General features: G+C 31.4%; 1 protein-coding gene across 7 annotated transcripts in view; it reads left to right on the top strand.

Moving 5' to 3' along the window:
- Positions 1 to 17,335, top strand: part of LOC125068872 (disheveled-associated activator of morphogenesis 1) — a 116,504-nt gene that overhangs the window by 83,646 nt on the left and 15,523 nt on the right. For all 7 annotated transcript variants that reach the window (XM_047678230.1, XM_047678224.1, XM_047678229.1 and 4 more), the window contains one exon: positions 3,577 to 3,705. In XM_047678230.1, the coding sequence (XP_047534186.1) occupies positions 3,577 to 3,705 (129 nt within the window). The remainder of the gene's footprint in view (positions 1 to 3,576; positions 3,706 to 17,335) is intronic.

Consider the following 17,335-nt stretch of genomic DNA (forward strand, 5'->3'; position numbering starts at 1 on the left):
AAGCAGTAGCGGTTAAAAACAATGTACAAATCCAAACAAGTTGATGTTTAATCTTTAATTAAATATAAATAAAAGATTCAATTGTTCGTCGCTTAAATATTTTCCGTTATTGTTCGTGACTGTATACGTAACGTTTGCATTTGAATTGAGTTTTTTTTATTGAATTGATTATTTAAATTTTTATGCAAATACCTTGGAAATATTACTTTTTATTTTGATTCTTTATCTTAATAGCATCGTCGACCTTCAACGAAATCGAATTAATTTAAACTGTGCGTATTCATCGGGACAATCCTAATTATTTTAACTGCGTGATGATGGATATATTTTTTCTTATTTGAAATTGGAATCTGTTATTTATTTTTTCATAAAACTTTCTTATTTTCGGTGTTTCTCAGTTTCAATGTTGCTTGCAACGACAAATTACTATGAGTTAGACTATTCTTATGTTTTTTTTCAGTGTTGTAATTATGATTCTGGGTAAGGTTTTTGATATATAGGATCATTTGTCTGGTAAAAATACGTTATTTAAATTTTCCTAGGGATGTATTTTTGTGCTGTGGCGTCTGAACAAATACTATCGGCAGTCCCTGTATCGGATGGCAATAAAAATACGGATTAATGTGTCAACATATAGAAACTTCTTGATACACGCTCTGAGAATTCGACATTTTCTCATTTTGAAAAATACGTTTAGTGGATTCATTCAAGCAACTTAACTAAATAGCAATACTAAACAGTTAACGAATAAACATAGTTCTATTTTTAAGAAAAAAATTCATCGTCATAATGAATAGCTTACCAACTACATCACTATTATAGGATTCATTATAATTGGTGAATTATTTTGATATAAGGCCCTGTATTATACAAACACGTTAAATAAATATTTACAAACTGATCTTACTTTATTATTAGTAATATTTGCTTCGGTATGAGTTCACTGCGTGTTATCTATCACATAAGGAAACGTATTTAATTAATGTAAATGTATATAATTATACAAATATTTTTGATGAGTTTTTATCATTAATAACATACACTGTTTTATTATAAATGTCGAATTAAAATTATTATACAATTATTAATAATGTTTTAATATTAATAACTTGCTGACCCTGCGGCTTTACCCGCGCGCAATTTATAAAACACAATCTTCCAAGCCCCGTTTTACCCCCTTAGGGTTTCGTAAAATTCGAAATTCTTAGCGGATGTCTATACCCTATAAGGAACTTACCTGCCAAATTTCAATTTTTAGGTGTTATTGCTTCTCAGATTTTGTGATTAATCAGTGCGTAGTATTTCGTTTTTATATGTACGATATAGATTGTGTGACTAATTGTATCTAGGAGCACTTTAGGTGGGAATATAATTTTTATAATAATCTGTTAAATAATATAAAATATTAACAATAAAAAAAATTGACTTCAAATTTTTCTTCAAACAAAAAAGGAATTTTCTAGCAGCCTATAAATAATGACGGTCTGAATAACAAATTAAAAAAAAATCAACCGAATTGTTCCTTCCTTCTTTTTTTGAAATCTGTTAACAAAAGATTTATGTTTTTTCTGGTGCTAATTAATTATGTTTGAAATAATTTATTGATAATTTTTGTTTGCTAATTAACTACAAAATTTTACTTAAGTATTTACTCTAATAATTTTTATTTATATATATTTAACGTAAGCGAGATGAACTTGCTCACGAAATTGGTAATAAATATTGAGAATCATGTGAATCTGTTTTAGATGTTGAAACAGTGAGTAAATGAGTGAGCGAGTGAGTGTAACTACAGGGCACAAGGGAAATAACAATTTATTTTCTAAGGTTGGCATATTGGCCCTGTGAGAAATATTGCCAATGTCTTAGAATCCAATCCACCTACCTATTTGACATAAAAAAGGGTGTGACAATGATACAAAATAGATTAGCATCTACTTCAGTGGAAGAGAACCTTTATATTTATGACAATTGTAAAATATAATAAAGTTTATCACCATTTAGCAGCCCTATAAACGTCAATGAATCTGCGAGACAGTCGCATGAGTGTATTTAGAAGAAACGGTCGGGACTGAGGCGCCACCCTGAATCAACTCGCCCGCTGACTCACGTCTAATTGTAATGCGTATTTAAACGGACAAACGGACATGCGATTTGTATAGCTATAGTTTTATATTGATATTTTTTTTTTTCAATTTCATATTTCTACCACGTATCGTTCAACTTGTGTAAGTTAATTAAGTATTAAATTGGTACGAAAAAAAAAAACAACGACTTCAACACAATACTCTGAGTGAATGAATAGTTATAAATAATACGATTCCATAAAAAAATCATTCGTACTTTTTCTACAAATTGTTCTTCAAAAACGGGAAGTGTACCAACTAAACAAAAAAAAAAAGAAATTTACAAATGGTTTCGGTTAAATGAAGGAGTTCTGCGAGGTTAAAAAAAATTACAATTGAATTGAGACGCTCTTTTTTTTTAAGTCGCTCAAAAAGAGTTTTTTTTTTATTAATTATTTTTGTGTACGTAATCACTAATCATATATAATTGAATATTTTTAATATAAGGATACGTGTTATATATGTAGTACCTAGTTGTTGTTCTATCAATTGACAGTAAGATTAAGGCAATACAAGACATATAATATATAGACAATTTAACTACTTTTTAATGATTTCATATATTCCTAGTGGTTATTTTCCCCAATTTCTGGATAATCGAAATATTCGAATTGTAAATATACTCATCACAGTCATGAAATTGAAACACCCGCTTCCCCAACAGGTGATGTAACGCACGAATAAAATATTTAATTACTTTCGAATCTGGGAGGAGCGTTTATATTAATGTGCAGTATCTTTTTCCGTATCTTTGTCCGTCCGTCCGACCGTCGTATGCTTCCTCGTGTACCGTATAAGGCGACGATTCAATACAATCAACATTTTTCTTTCGATTTGCGATTATAATCGAAATTCTCGATGCCATGTAAGCTTTCTCTATTTCGATTGAATGAGTCGAATGTGTTATGAAGATACCACCGGAGGAGATCCGGCAGAAATATAAACGGTTATTTCTTTCATTTATAATAAATTACTGCAGTATTATATGAATAAATATTTACTATAATTAAATTTATATTATTATCCTATATGAAAAACAAATTATACTAACTCCACGGATTTTTTTATCATCTTATATACATGAGTAATATGCTTTGGGTATTGATGATCTTTCAACATAATCTTTAAATTTTGAGATGTTTGAGGTAAAAGGTAAAGTTTCGCTGAGTAAGCCAGTGTAATTGTAGGCACATAACATTTAGTTCTTAAAGTTGCTGGCGCTTTGACAATTTAAGTGGTGACCACTTAACATCAGGTGGCCCATTTTCTAGTCCGCCTGTATGATATAAAACATGACAAGAATTGTAGTCCTCCTTTTATAATCAATACTTAAATGAATCTATGTATCTGTTTGTATCTATTTGTTATAATATAGATTCAAAATATCGAATGCATGTGATGTATTATTAGAAAGTATAAATCTTATAAAAACAATTAAAACTTGTTACAGAATGACGAGCCACCCGAGATCACGTACTGTGTGGTGGGCGGCGAGGGAGGCCTCGCGCTGCAGGCGGTCACCCCCACGCATCCCATGCCGCCACAAGATGAGCTGGACGCGAAATTTGCAGAATTGGTGGTAAGTAACATGCCCTACAATTTATTTACGTAGACATGATATACTTATTGAATTATTTTTCTTATAATTGTATTTTTTAGCCGAATTTGCCTTTAAATTTATTACTTATTTAAGTCAGGATCAGAACACGTTTAATCGAAGGTTGCGGGTTCAACGTGCATTTCATATAATTCTCTTGATATTCACTATCAAGAGAATTATATGAAATGCACGGAAAACATCGCAAGGTTATCGGAATATCGTATTCTGGATTCGATTATCCTGTTTTGGATAAAAATCTTCTACATGTGTATCCACCAACCCGCAATAGAACGGCATGGCGGAATAATCGAACCATTTCATTATAACGAAAACCTTAGTATGGTAAAAGATTTTTTATACACCATTTCTAAAAGACTTAATACATTTTATATTTGGAATCAGTAAAGCCGTGTCGTATCGTTAGTTATATTAGTTATTGTCGCAGTAATAATTGCATTACTCGGTGTTTATTTACTCGTATAAGACTAACGACATTGATTATAGCTTCGTGTTAAAACTGTACAAATAACGATTATGTAAAATGAAAGTAATAATAAGTAAGTATTAGTATGTAAGGATAGTATGTTTGAGGAAAAATGTAGGTAAATATAAATATTGTACTTAAAGTATGACTCTGGTAATTAGTTATCATTTAGACAATTACTAATGGACTTAGATATGGTTATTAACAGCGGGTAAAACTTGTAAAACTATGGAGTTTTCCTACGATGACGTATCACTAGACAAACAAGAGCCGAAATGGCTCGATGGTTAGAACGCGTACATCTTAAACGATGATTGCGGGTTCAAATCCAGGCAAGCACCACTGAATTTCTATATGCCTAATTTGTGTTTATAATTCATCAAATTATCTATATATACCTATACATATATCATTAATTATTGGCAGTTTTAAAATATCCTTTTTTTTAATAATAATACATATAAAGAGTTATTTTCCGCTTGGTGACGTCTTTGCCGGTACCGATAGCATGCATGTATAAAAAAATGAAAAGTATGTTTGGAAAAATCATTTATCATTCGACCAACTTAACTCCCATGTTCCACGTCGAGGAACTAAATCTCGGGAACAGCAGCACGTGTTTTGGTAAACTAAAGCTTATAATGATAAATAACCACTGAGACAGCTCAGGTGACAGCGAATACGAGATTAGTTATTAATGGTCTGATTCCCTAATATATGTTGAGTGGGGCTTTTAAATAATTTATCGTAATTTTGATTTATATATTTGATACTAATACGAAAATCACGATCTTGACATTATATTACAATAAATTGTTACAACCTAGCTGTTCTGTCCCACTTTGTCCGTGTGATTTTTTGTTTATAAATTCCGTAATTGTTTTGCTAACGTTCTTCCTTTCAATTTACATACCTAGTGTAGTAATTTCATGATATACGGCTTAGGGAATAGCCTGTTAAATTCTTACTCTATTTTCACACAAGCGACCGGCTCAACTGAACACGGTCCACCTTTATTAATAAAGAAAATGTTATGATATAAATATCATAATTTATACCCTATAACACTCGGGAATTTTCATTTCCCTTAGATTACGCCCTACATACAAAAAAACCATTTACGATTTTCAGCAACTGTTATATTTAATGCAGTAGAAAATAATTTACTTAAATTGATTTAGGTTATCAGGCATAGTTGAGTAAAAATTAAAAATGTTAATTTAATTCCATACAAACGAAACTTGAAAATGCGTTATGAACTACAATCTATTATAACAAGGACGAAATAACTAGCCGTGACTAGTTTTACAAACGAACGTTTAACTCATAGAATTAATGACAGACTCCACATTATAAGTTAAAATAGTTGAATTGTAATTATAATATTATGACCAAGTTATCTTTCAAAGTTTGCTTTTGATAATATTTGAAGTACATAATCGTATATCGTTGTTATAGCAAACAAACTACCCGTCTCGACACTTGTAGGTATTTAATACATAAGAATTTTATATTAAAGAATAATGATACGAAAAAAAAATGTTTATGGTCAAAAATATTTTCACCACAATCGAATAAATGGTTTAAAAAAACATTGACGAACATACAAAAAACATTCTTATCTCTTCATAGTACAAAACAAAGTCCCTTACCGCTGTCTTTTCGCTTAGATCTTTTAAGCTTCGCTATGGATTTTAATGCGTTTTTAATCAATAAACATAGTTGTTTAAGAGGAAAGTTTATATTTATATGGCATACATATTATAGAGTGGATAAAAACCGAGAGTTAAATTTTTATGTTTTTTTTTAAATCTAAAAGTTGTGCATAAACTATAAACGCTTAACGTACTCGTGTAAGCCAGGACGGTGAAGTTAGTTTATTTATCAAAATAATTAATATCAACAAGGGTCTGGTTTTAGTGTTGCCATATCTTCAAACTGCTTTAACTTTATTTTCTTAATTGTTTTATCCATCTAATTGGTCATGTGAAGTTACATAATTCTAGTAAAAGTTACTTATTGGATTCGTCTTTCAAGTTTGTTCTCGATCGTAGTCCGGAGTTTAAAAAAAAGCGTCGCCCGGATAGTACGTAAAGGAACAACGGGGTATTGCACCTGATCTCTCTCTCCGGTCGTCTCGGATATCCGTCCTATTGGATTATGGAAGTGAGAAAATACCTGTGCTTGCCCGCGCACACTTCGGCACTCTTATATGGTCCTGGGCAATCTGCACATCGGCTATCTGGGTATTCCTTTTATAAAAATAGTTAGGAAGACTATAATATATTCGAAAAATAGACGAACATTTCAAACGGACGTAGTAATAGATAACCGGTAGACACAACTAACGTCGTAACATCACTTCCGACGTACATAACATTAAGTACAGTAACCGGTAAGTGAAAACTCGTTCCGTAAAGAAATTGTTTTCGATACGATTAAAATGTTAACAGCTCGTTTTATGTATGATTTATAATTAATTACATTGATGTTGTTTTAAATTAAGCGATTTGTATAACGTTTTATAGCTTTAATATTATTCAATAATATATGGGCTCGGATACGATTCTGGCTGGGAATTTCTAGGTCAGGTCGCGTAACTACTTCCTCTGCCTGTTTAATGGATTGCAGTATAAGTTGTCGCATACTGACATGTCAATTTTATACATTCTAGTGATTCGTAGTTTTTTTTTAAATATAATAGATGCGGTTTCACTTACTTTATTTATCGAGGAATTTTTGACATGTTTCAGAAGACTACGATTGCTATCGTCATAAGGATTATATCTTAAATAAAATTTTCTGATATAATTAAAAAAATGTAATGTAATGTATTTAAATTTGATGTGATCGATTGCATCTTAAACATTTATTAATTATTATGAATTACAACAAAAGTGACAATCTTACAACTTAAATCATTTGAGCTCAACATTAACATATACCGAATATATATGAACATTAACACGACCTTTTTTAATGATATTTTAATTAAAGTTAAAATTAAATCGATAACAATTACAATTTTTCTTAAAGATAAAAAAAAACATAATTTTTCTCTGTATATTTGTACTTTTAGTCAATTACTCAGCGGCAATACTTAGTGTTGTCGTGTTTCGGTTTGAAGGATTAGTGAGCCAGTGTAGCTACACGCACAAGGAATATAACATCTTAGTTCCCAAGGTTGGTGGCACATTAGTGTTATAAGTTATGCTTAATATTTCTTACAGTACAAATGTCTATGGGCAATGGTGACCACTTACCATCATTCCCCGGTGGCCTGGTGGCCTAACCAGTCCGCTAATTTATGTCATAATGACCCTTATTCTACCCGCGTGAAGTCGGGTTGTGTAGCTATAATAATAACATCGAATAGATAATTTTCTTAATTCAGGTTATTTTCTTCTCCGAACCGATTTATTTGATATCAATGGTTCAAAATCTGCTGGATCGGTATCATCGATATTATCGTCAATTGGGGAATTCCAAGTAAGACGTCATTATATTTTAATAACTACGACTTACGAAGTCTGCTTTCTGAAATTCGAGTTATAGAGTATAAATTTGTACTATCAATACCTCGCAGGAAAATATCATTTCGTTTGAGTTATAAAGTCAAAATAATTCGAGTTACCGCGTGTAATATTTAGGTGTTCAGCGGAAGGGAAAAGTGTCTTTCTTTTTACTTACTGATTTCGACTTAACGAGGTTTTAATACAAAAAGTCGTAAGTAAAGGCGTGTGTTACAATATTTAATGTTTTAAGTTACATAAAACATTTGTTAAAAAAACTTTCGACATGAAACTTTACATTAAAATACGATGAATCTTACGAATATGGTCATACAAATAAACACGTGCTCTCCAAAGTAAATACCAGCTGGTAATGAAATTTCACTCGCAAGCGAAACTCGTCCTAGGCTTAGCTTCGGCGCCAAATAAATTAAAGTACTAGGAGCCTAATTGGACGGCCGTTGGAGACTTTCCATTACGGACGGGAATTGAGAGAAACCGTTTGTTGGAGATATTGAAAATGTCGTCTTTATGAAAGGGAGGACTTGCGTCTTATTGCTCAATTAATTCTTACTTACTTTTACCTGTGAAGTCGTTTGTATTGATATTTTTTATTACTGTGCGACGTTCATTCAATCACAAAGAGTATAATATATAAATCCGTTTGTGATGAATAGGATTCGAGCCCAAGAATTTTGGCACATTGTGTTTTTTTTTCTGTGGAGAAGATGGCGCTGTACTACATCAACATCTGTACAAACAAATATATGAAAGCGAAATACCCCTGACTAACTCATCATGATATCCCTGAAACTATAGGTACTGATACTGATAGGCTCTGAATTAGCAGTTACTGCTTTAGCGACATATATGCTCAATGAGAAAGGATTTTTGGGCGGAAGAAAGTGAAGGGGCTAATTTTTTTTTGTACTTTTCCCGTACGAAGTTTGACAATTCACATTAAATTGTTTTTATAAAACGGGCCAGTATTTTGACCAGTAATAGTTGACCTATTTTACAAATAACATTTGTTTTGATCGCGAAGACTATTTTTCTTTTGCTAACTTCAATTAAAATAATGACTTACAATGGACTAATTATAAAAATAACTGAATCGCAAATGATTCAGTCGTTGAATATTAAGGTTTACAATTTTGTTTGCGCCGTTCATCAACATTAGCATAGATAATAGTTCCAATTAAAATGCAAACGTTCTACAGAACGGTTTAGATTAAAAAATAAATTACGTAACGGTAAGGCATCTCACAGACGTTGTGATTATAAGTGATTATGATTTTAGCTTATAGATTTAAAAACGTGCAGGTCTACGATAGACCGGAAACCTTCGTTAATAAATAATGATTTTTTTAGTAAACCACATATTATAATAGCAAAATTCGTATAATTGAGATGACAGTTCAACGGGCGGCCATGTTTGACGTTTACGGGTGCGTTCAGAAAGTATTTTCCAAATAATAATTTCATGCAGGGTACGGTAGACTCGATGGATACTTATCCACAATATATTATAGATCAACGTTTATGAAAAAAAGTAAAGGATAAACCATGTTTGTTTAGTTATACTTATTTTACCCGAGCGAAGCCGGCTTTTCATCTAGATTTTTGTATAAATATCGACATCTGGAAATTTTAACATATATATAATAGATTTTATTTGTAGGAGGTTCATTGGAAATATACTTAATATTTTTAACTTTATGTGAAAATTAGTTACACGTTAGTAATTTTGATCTAGCAAGTGATTGGTCTAACTTCGTGTGTAAGTCGCCTTAAACACCAAATAATATGCAAATCAAGTATTTGACACGATAACTATTAAGTAACAAAATCAGTTATCAATTAATTACAAATAAGTTATATAAAAAAGAAAGTGGCGCAATTATGACGGGTATATTAGCAGATTGAAGTGCCTTCGACGGACGAGATACGAACGATTATTGATATGAATTAGATGTTACATAAACATTGCACGCTACTTTCACCGTGTGATGTGATTGTGATGGATTACTCGTGTACGTTCTGATCGATTTAACCTATTCATTGAGAGCGATCGGTTATGATGCGATGTACTGTTTACAACTTTGAATTGTTTAGTATAATTCGTTTATTTTTTTTTTTGAAAATGATAAAACTTAAATTACATTATTTCAAATACGTTAAAATGACAGTTTTTTTTATAGTGTGTGTTTTATATTGACCATTTCGCTTGAACTTTAAATGAACGACTATATAAGGCTATAGCTATAGTTATTTTCGTTTTAAGTCACACCGTTTCAACTAAATTGCCGGGAAATAGGTATCGGGTGTAGGGATGTAATTACTTATTGCCTTCGTCGTTGTGAGAAATAGTATTTAATATGGTTCCTTCTATATATCGAGATAAAGAGTATTATGGGATGTATATACCAATATACTACCATTATATAGCATTGTATGCTATTTAACTTACTCACACACGGGTATGACAAGTAGCAAGCGCTACGAGTTCATGTAAAAATATGTTACCATTTAAAAAAAAATAATTAAGTTCAAATCAATCAATCGATTTGTCGCGTAAGTTTAATTCATTTCAAAAATCACATAATAATCTAACTAATAGTCAAGAAAGCGGGATTTTTTTTCTTTTTAAAATAAATAAAACAGATTCAAGTATCTTTCCATATTTTTACTCATGACTTGTATATACAGTTAATATATGTGTTATTTTTTAAATTCATAGAAAAAAAAAACGGTCACAACCCGAGTTCTGGCAATTGGAAGTTTAAGTTAGGTCGACATTATCTATGTTAATTAATAAATATAATTATGAATGCTTATATGATCATGTTGCGGTAAATGACAGTTACCTATTCGGAATAATAATGACTTCCGTTTATGATATTGACTCTGTGTTTGAACGTAAATATTGACATATCGGTGATATTATAATGCTTACTTAAAATCATTTTACTTGGAATTTTTGTAATGTGTTTTTTCAAGTCCCAAGATAGCGAGTGATAGCTCTAATAGATTTGTATCGCCGCAGTTTGTCGAACTGTACTTTATATTTATAGTACAAAAATGAAAGCGCTAAGAGAGGTCGCTCGCTGAAAATTAAATTGCGAACATATCGACGACCTCCGAGGTCGAGTAGTGTGTCCACCGGTTTTCATGGGTACGCCACTCCGAGGTCCCGGGTTCGATTCCCGGCCGAGTCGATGTAGAAAAAGATCATTAGTTTTCTATGTTGTCTTGGGTCTTGGTGTATGTGGTACCGTCGTTACTTCTGATTTTCCATAACACAAGTGCTTTAGCTACTTACATTGATCAGAGTAATGTGTGTGTGATATTGTCCAATAAAAAAAAAATTAAACGTTCTATTTATTTGCACAAAGGCGTTATACGATAACAGCCAATGCTTTCCATCTCGCGGCTAATAAATAAATTTGCTAGCATATTTTTTTATATAAATTTGTCTATAATTCGTAGATTATAATACTGACGTATGAATTGGCGTATTCCTGCCAACAGATATTGGTACAATGAGAAGGATAAACAAACCATTCCTTATTCGTTCCATTGCTTGCGCCAACCTGGGCCGTTGAATTCTTGAATGCTACTCGTCCAGTTTTGTCAATGCTTTAGGATACGTTTAGGAATCAAAATATGACTGTAGGTTCGTGCACAGAAATAAAAATATATATTAATAGGAAACTATTATATAAATATTTTTAATATTTCATGATTCTCAATTCTCGGTTTATTAAACTTTCTTATTTTACTGCATAATTTAATGTTATTCGAATAATAATAATGTGTGTAATAATCACCGTTATTTTCTTGCAATAAGGTCGAAAAGGGCCCGTCGTATTCGTCTTCGGTATGCCTATTATAACTTTCTCCGATTCCTTGCTGACAGCGTGATAGGCAGCACTGCCAATTGGAGTTATTAATTATTTCTCTTAATTGAACTTGAAGTTTTCGCCTCTCTCTATATATATATAGTTATATTTACAAGCAAAGGTGTCCTAGTATTTTAATATTGACGCAATGGTTAATGGTTAAAATTAAAGGTACGAGCTGCTGTCACAGGTTCAATACGAATTCGTTATAAACTTTTTTTTTACGTCTTACTGATGACGTCATCATTTTTTGTTTCATGTTCTAATTGATGCTACAAAATGTTGTGATTGTTTTAAGTACACAGGATAAGTTTGTTCGTCTTGTTTTTTAATTCGCTCGAATGCTGTTAATACGTATGAACATGTTAATATTACAAAGTTTTAATGTAATGGAATGACGATTGCATCATAAGTATCGTATACGATTTAAAATTATTGAAATGTCTATTTATGACCTTATTATAACAAAGTTGCATAATTAAGTCATTCTTGTAACGTAATAATGTTCCTGGTCCTTTATCGTAATACGAGCGCGACCACACGACGTCGTGCTGCGGTTGAACAGTCTACGTGACTTAAACAAGCCGAGTGTTCAAAGAAATATTTAAGATCATTTTTATGTACAATTATTGTATTGTACTCGTTATTTCGTTGAATTAGACGCTGGATTTTGAGTTAATGTTTTTTTTTAAATCTCTTATATGAGTTGATATGAGAAAATGATTAAAGGTCAACCAGAACCAAAACAAAGGCGTTGTAAGAAATAATACTTAATCCATATATAAATATTTCGCTACTATAAGAACTGAAGTGTATATCTTAAATGACTTGAAACGAGAACGAGCTAGTTTAAAGTAAATATATGCTGTAAGGAGTATAATGACTACATAGATTAGTAAAATATAGAAAAGTAATTCAGTAACAGCCTGTAAATGCCCCACTGGAAGGACACTCCACCAAGCTGCTCCAATGCGGGTTGGTGGAAACACATGTGGTAGAATTTCATGGAAATTAGACACATGTAGGTATATATAAAGGAACGAGATGAATTATAAACACAAATAAAGCACATGAAAATTCAGCAGTGCTATCCTGGGTTTGAACGGACAATCATCGGTTATGATGCACGCGTTCTAACCATTGGGCCATCTCGGATCTAGGAAAATATATGACTGATTAAAAAAATTTATATATATCTTTTGTTCTGTGTTGAATATCTGTCCTTCAGTTTAATCGTAATTGAGATTTCGTAGTCCACTCTAAACAGATACCAGTTTTATATATTTGTTCAATACGTGATTCGTTTATAAATAAACTTCCAAATGCAAAGACTTTTGTCTGTATATAATAATGTTTCTCACGATCATCTTTTAATAATGCGAGTTCAAATAGCTGGTAACGATTTTTCTCTGAAATTGTAAAGATTGTAATTGGGTATAAGATTTAAGAGCGATCAATAAACATATTTATGGCTTTGAAATCACGACCTGTGCACGAAAATTTATAAATATATTAAAAAAACTGCATCGTAAATAAATATTAGTTTTAATATGTTACGAATATATATAAAATAAATAAGTATAAAAGAGATACACAATATAAAAAACAGAAACAAAAATTCATACAGTTGATTATACACAAAACTAGTCGTTGTCCGCGGGTTCACTCGCGTTTTTGGGGTTAGTCGTAGTCTTTCCTTGAAGTTCAAGCTTGCTTCATAGAGAAATTATCACATTCGTTTGTTTGGCTGGAAAATACAACAGACAGACAGAGATACGTTCGCATTTTAAATATTATTATAGATAAATGTGAAGATCACCTATTGATGGAATCTGGCAAGACTCAGAATCAGAGAAAGTTACTCTTAAATAATTTAAAAGCACGTTTGGTCAATGTTGGATTTGTTCAGAGTATTCTATCAGATCCTTTATCAGAATCTGCTAGGATGCTCCTAGAATTCTATTTAATGGCTATTAATATTAAATGATATTTAAACAAAAAGGGAGAAGGGACAATGGGACTGACGTACCTGTGTAGGACAAAAGTCCCAAAATTAAAAAAGAGAAAAATATATATTATAGATTAGGATAATAATTGATATGTTGGAACAGTAAAAAACAAAAATAATAAATATTATTATGATGTAAAGGCGTATCGTGTATTTATTTTTATTGGATAATTTTAAAGCTATCGCGAATGAATTTATTCAAGTAGCCTTGACACAGCGCGAAGTCACGATCTGCATTCATTGTGGCACCGTCCATCCCGTCACCCATATTTAATCGAGGCAAGACTAGATTTAAAACACGAATATCAATCGGCTCGACGTGGATCTAAATTAAATGACTGTATGAGATACCTCCTCGCTTCGATGTGATGATTCTTGCGTAATCTCATTGAGTATCATTAATGCATGTAACATTACTCTTCGCCCCTGGTAACTTTTCAATGGCCAGTTGCTTTACATGTAATGCGATTTGTTTTTGTTTTAATCAATACATCATTCACGCGCTTGTTGAGAACAGTTGTATAGATACACTTGGTAGTAGATATTTCTGCAAGTCAAACAGCAATATTTAGTATTTTTATGTTCCGGTTTGATGGAACCGGTGAAACTTCAGGCGCAAGGGACATAATATCTGCTTCCAAGATTGATGGCGCATTGGCGATGTAAGGAATTTTTAATATTTTTAATAGCGCTATATATGTGTATCTATTTGATGTAAAGTGTACATCTACCTCTATTTAAGAAAAAGTTTTTCTCTAAAAACTGTATATCAATAACTTATATGCGATATTGCCTATTATTATTATAATGTTTAAAGCACAAATTCGCGTACCACCAAGTTGAATTTCAATATTTCACGGAGATAAGATGCGTAGTGAGTTCTTATAGAATGGTACTGCTATACTAAGTTCAACTCGATCGGATGAACGAGGTGTCAACAAACGTGTATAATACTACTAAAATACATCTGTACTAATATTATAAATGCGAAAGTAACCGAAAGTGTGTTTATGTGTGAATACACGTGTGGCAAAATTTCGTTGAAATCAGACACATGCAGGTTTCCTCACGATGTTTACGTTCACGAGATGAATTATAAACACGAATTAAGCACATGAAAATTCAGTGGTGCTTGCCTGGGTTTGAACCCGAAATCATCGGTTACGATGCATGCGTTCTAACCACTGGGCCATCTCAGCTTGACTTGTTTCAAAATATATAAAATTAAATTATAGTATTTTATCAATAAAATAAATTGTTATTGCTCGAATTCTTTACTAGCGTGCTACCGAGCTTTCTACGTTACATGCAATCAATAGAAAGGAGTTGTAGTCAGTTGTAGTACTTTTCATGTAAATAAAGATATAATTATATTAACTCCAAGGAAACACCAGGTTATGATAGCAAATTATTTTTCACTTTGACTAATTTTTAACAAACATTAAGTTTTAATTTTTAAGTTACCCAATTCCCACTGATTTCTCTATTCCTCTTTTTTAATTTATAGAATTTTAGTGAGACAAAGAAATAAAATAGATAGATAAATAAAAAGTGACATTTTATAAAAAAAAATATTATTAAGCTTCGTTGTTATTATTTTTATGTAATAAATAATAATGTTCATCGTAACACTTTTTCATGATATAACATAATGAGCTTATAAACTGTTATAGGACCTACTTATAGAAAAAAAAAATACTTCTAGAAAATTAGCTTTTGTTTAATCCAGTGTTGCATTTATTGTAGTAATACAGTAAATATATATATATTAATTTGTTTTGCCACCAGTACTAATAGTGTGTTAAAAATTACAGTTCGATTTGCTAGATGCAACTTGAAATATAGTTCAATATAAACAAGAGAAGTTAACGAAAAGGTTGCAAAATTAAATATAATTAAAGATGTTGAATATCTTATTCTACATCTTTATATCTTATTAAAGTTTAAATGATGCCTATTACTTACTACGTTCATAAGTGCTTCTTTGTTTATTTCTACGTAATTTATCTTATATAAGTTTTATTGGTTGTTAATTAGTTAAAAGTTAATTAAATGATCTTTTTAAGGTTATATCTGTTTTAGGTAAAATGGCAACCAATATTGACAAATAATGGGTGAAATTATTACCAAGATTTGTTTGTAACTCTTGTTTGAACGGTGATTTTCTCGCTCAAGTGCAACTTCAGAAGCGGATCCGAGATTTAACACGCCAGTCATGTTTTCGTAAACGAAAGTTCTTGAAAGTCTCCGTTTTAGGTTAATTTCGTTGTACATAATTACAACGAAAATAACTTTACCATAAAAAACGAATCGAAACGAATCGATCATATCTTCATGGTGATTTTATGGCTCATATTTTAGATTTTTACCGTAGAATGCATTACTTAGTAAGTAAATAGTTACATTCCCAATGTAACACCAATCTCGGAATGTCACAGCTACATAAGATACCATTGAAAATCAGCGTTGGGTTTTAAAACCCAACTGATTAAGTAGTATACTTAATTTTTTTTTTGTCACGCGGGTAGTACCTTCTACCAAGTAATGAAGTTTATACTCGGAAAATGATTTTCACTTCCGACCTTTTGCAATGACAGAATTAAAAAATGTTACCAGATCCAAATTTAAAAATACAAATCTGTACTAAAAACTTGGTAACATTGAAAACAAGCGCAGTGACCTGTAAGATATGAGATGATGAGGTGATTAAGGTTATTATTCTAAACGCTCTCAGCATACCCGGTAATTAGCTAACTCGGAGCGACGCGAGTTAAAACATTCTTACTCAACGAAATGTCCTAAAAATTTTAAATATTTAGCTCATAATGTAAAACCAAGTGTCCCAGAGTGGTGCTGATGAAATAACACTAAATCTTGATGTTTTCATATTATAATATATGACAGGGCGGTGTCTGTGTGTTGTAAGTAGTTTTTGAAGATTTGCCAATTTAAAGCCCAATAACAAATTTATCAAATTAATTATTCGTAAAGGATATTTAGGCAATTAAAATATATTTCATATAAAAAAGTATTATTGTTATCTACTTGAGGTTATTAGATGTCGTCACCTTTTAAGTTCGGGAACTGTTCATATACATGTATGTAACTATTCTTTATGGAGAATATTTTTATACTATCCGTTATACTATACGAAAATTGATATAAATTATCTTGACAGGCAACGTTTGCCGGATTTTGCTAGTATGATGTAAACTATAATAAAAATATATTTGGTTAATATACAATATCAGTACAGAAAACAACTTTAATACTTTAAAATTGGGTAAGTCGTTCTCGTAAAGGTCATCGAAGTTAATTTGGTTTCCATGTCACTGTCACTCAAGTGACAATTCCTAATGATTCATTCTTTTCAGGCGTGGTTCTATAGATTTCATAGGCGTGGATGAAACCTTGACATTCTTTAATGACAGACGCCTTGACAGATTGGTACTTCCCTCATTTAAAGTAGGTGACTTATCGTCCAAATTACTGCTTAACAGTTAACAATGTTATACTTAGTTAGTGAGTGTTTAAAGTCAGTTTGCTTAGAAAATAACGGCTTTACGTATAAACTGTTTTTGCGGAGAAAATAATAATATATCTTTCAGTGCCTTTAACGTCAGCTTTTGTTTTTCTTGGTAAAAGGCTAATTTACTCATGTAAAGCATTTTGCTATATTTATATTGCGTCGTTATCAGCAAAT

The sequence above is a fragment of the Vanessa atalanta genome, chromosome 14, assembly GCF_905147765.1.
Source record: "Vanessa atalanta chromosome 14, ilVanAtal1.2, whole genome shotgun sequence".
Taxonomy (NCBI): domain Eukaryota; kingdom Metazoa; phylum Arthropoda; class Insecta; order Lepidoptera; family Nymphalidae; genus Vanessa; species Vanessa atalanta.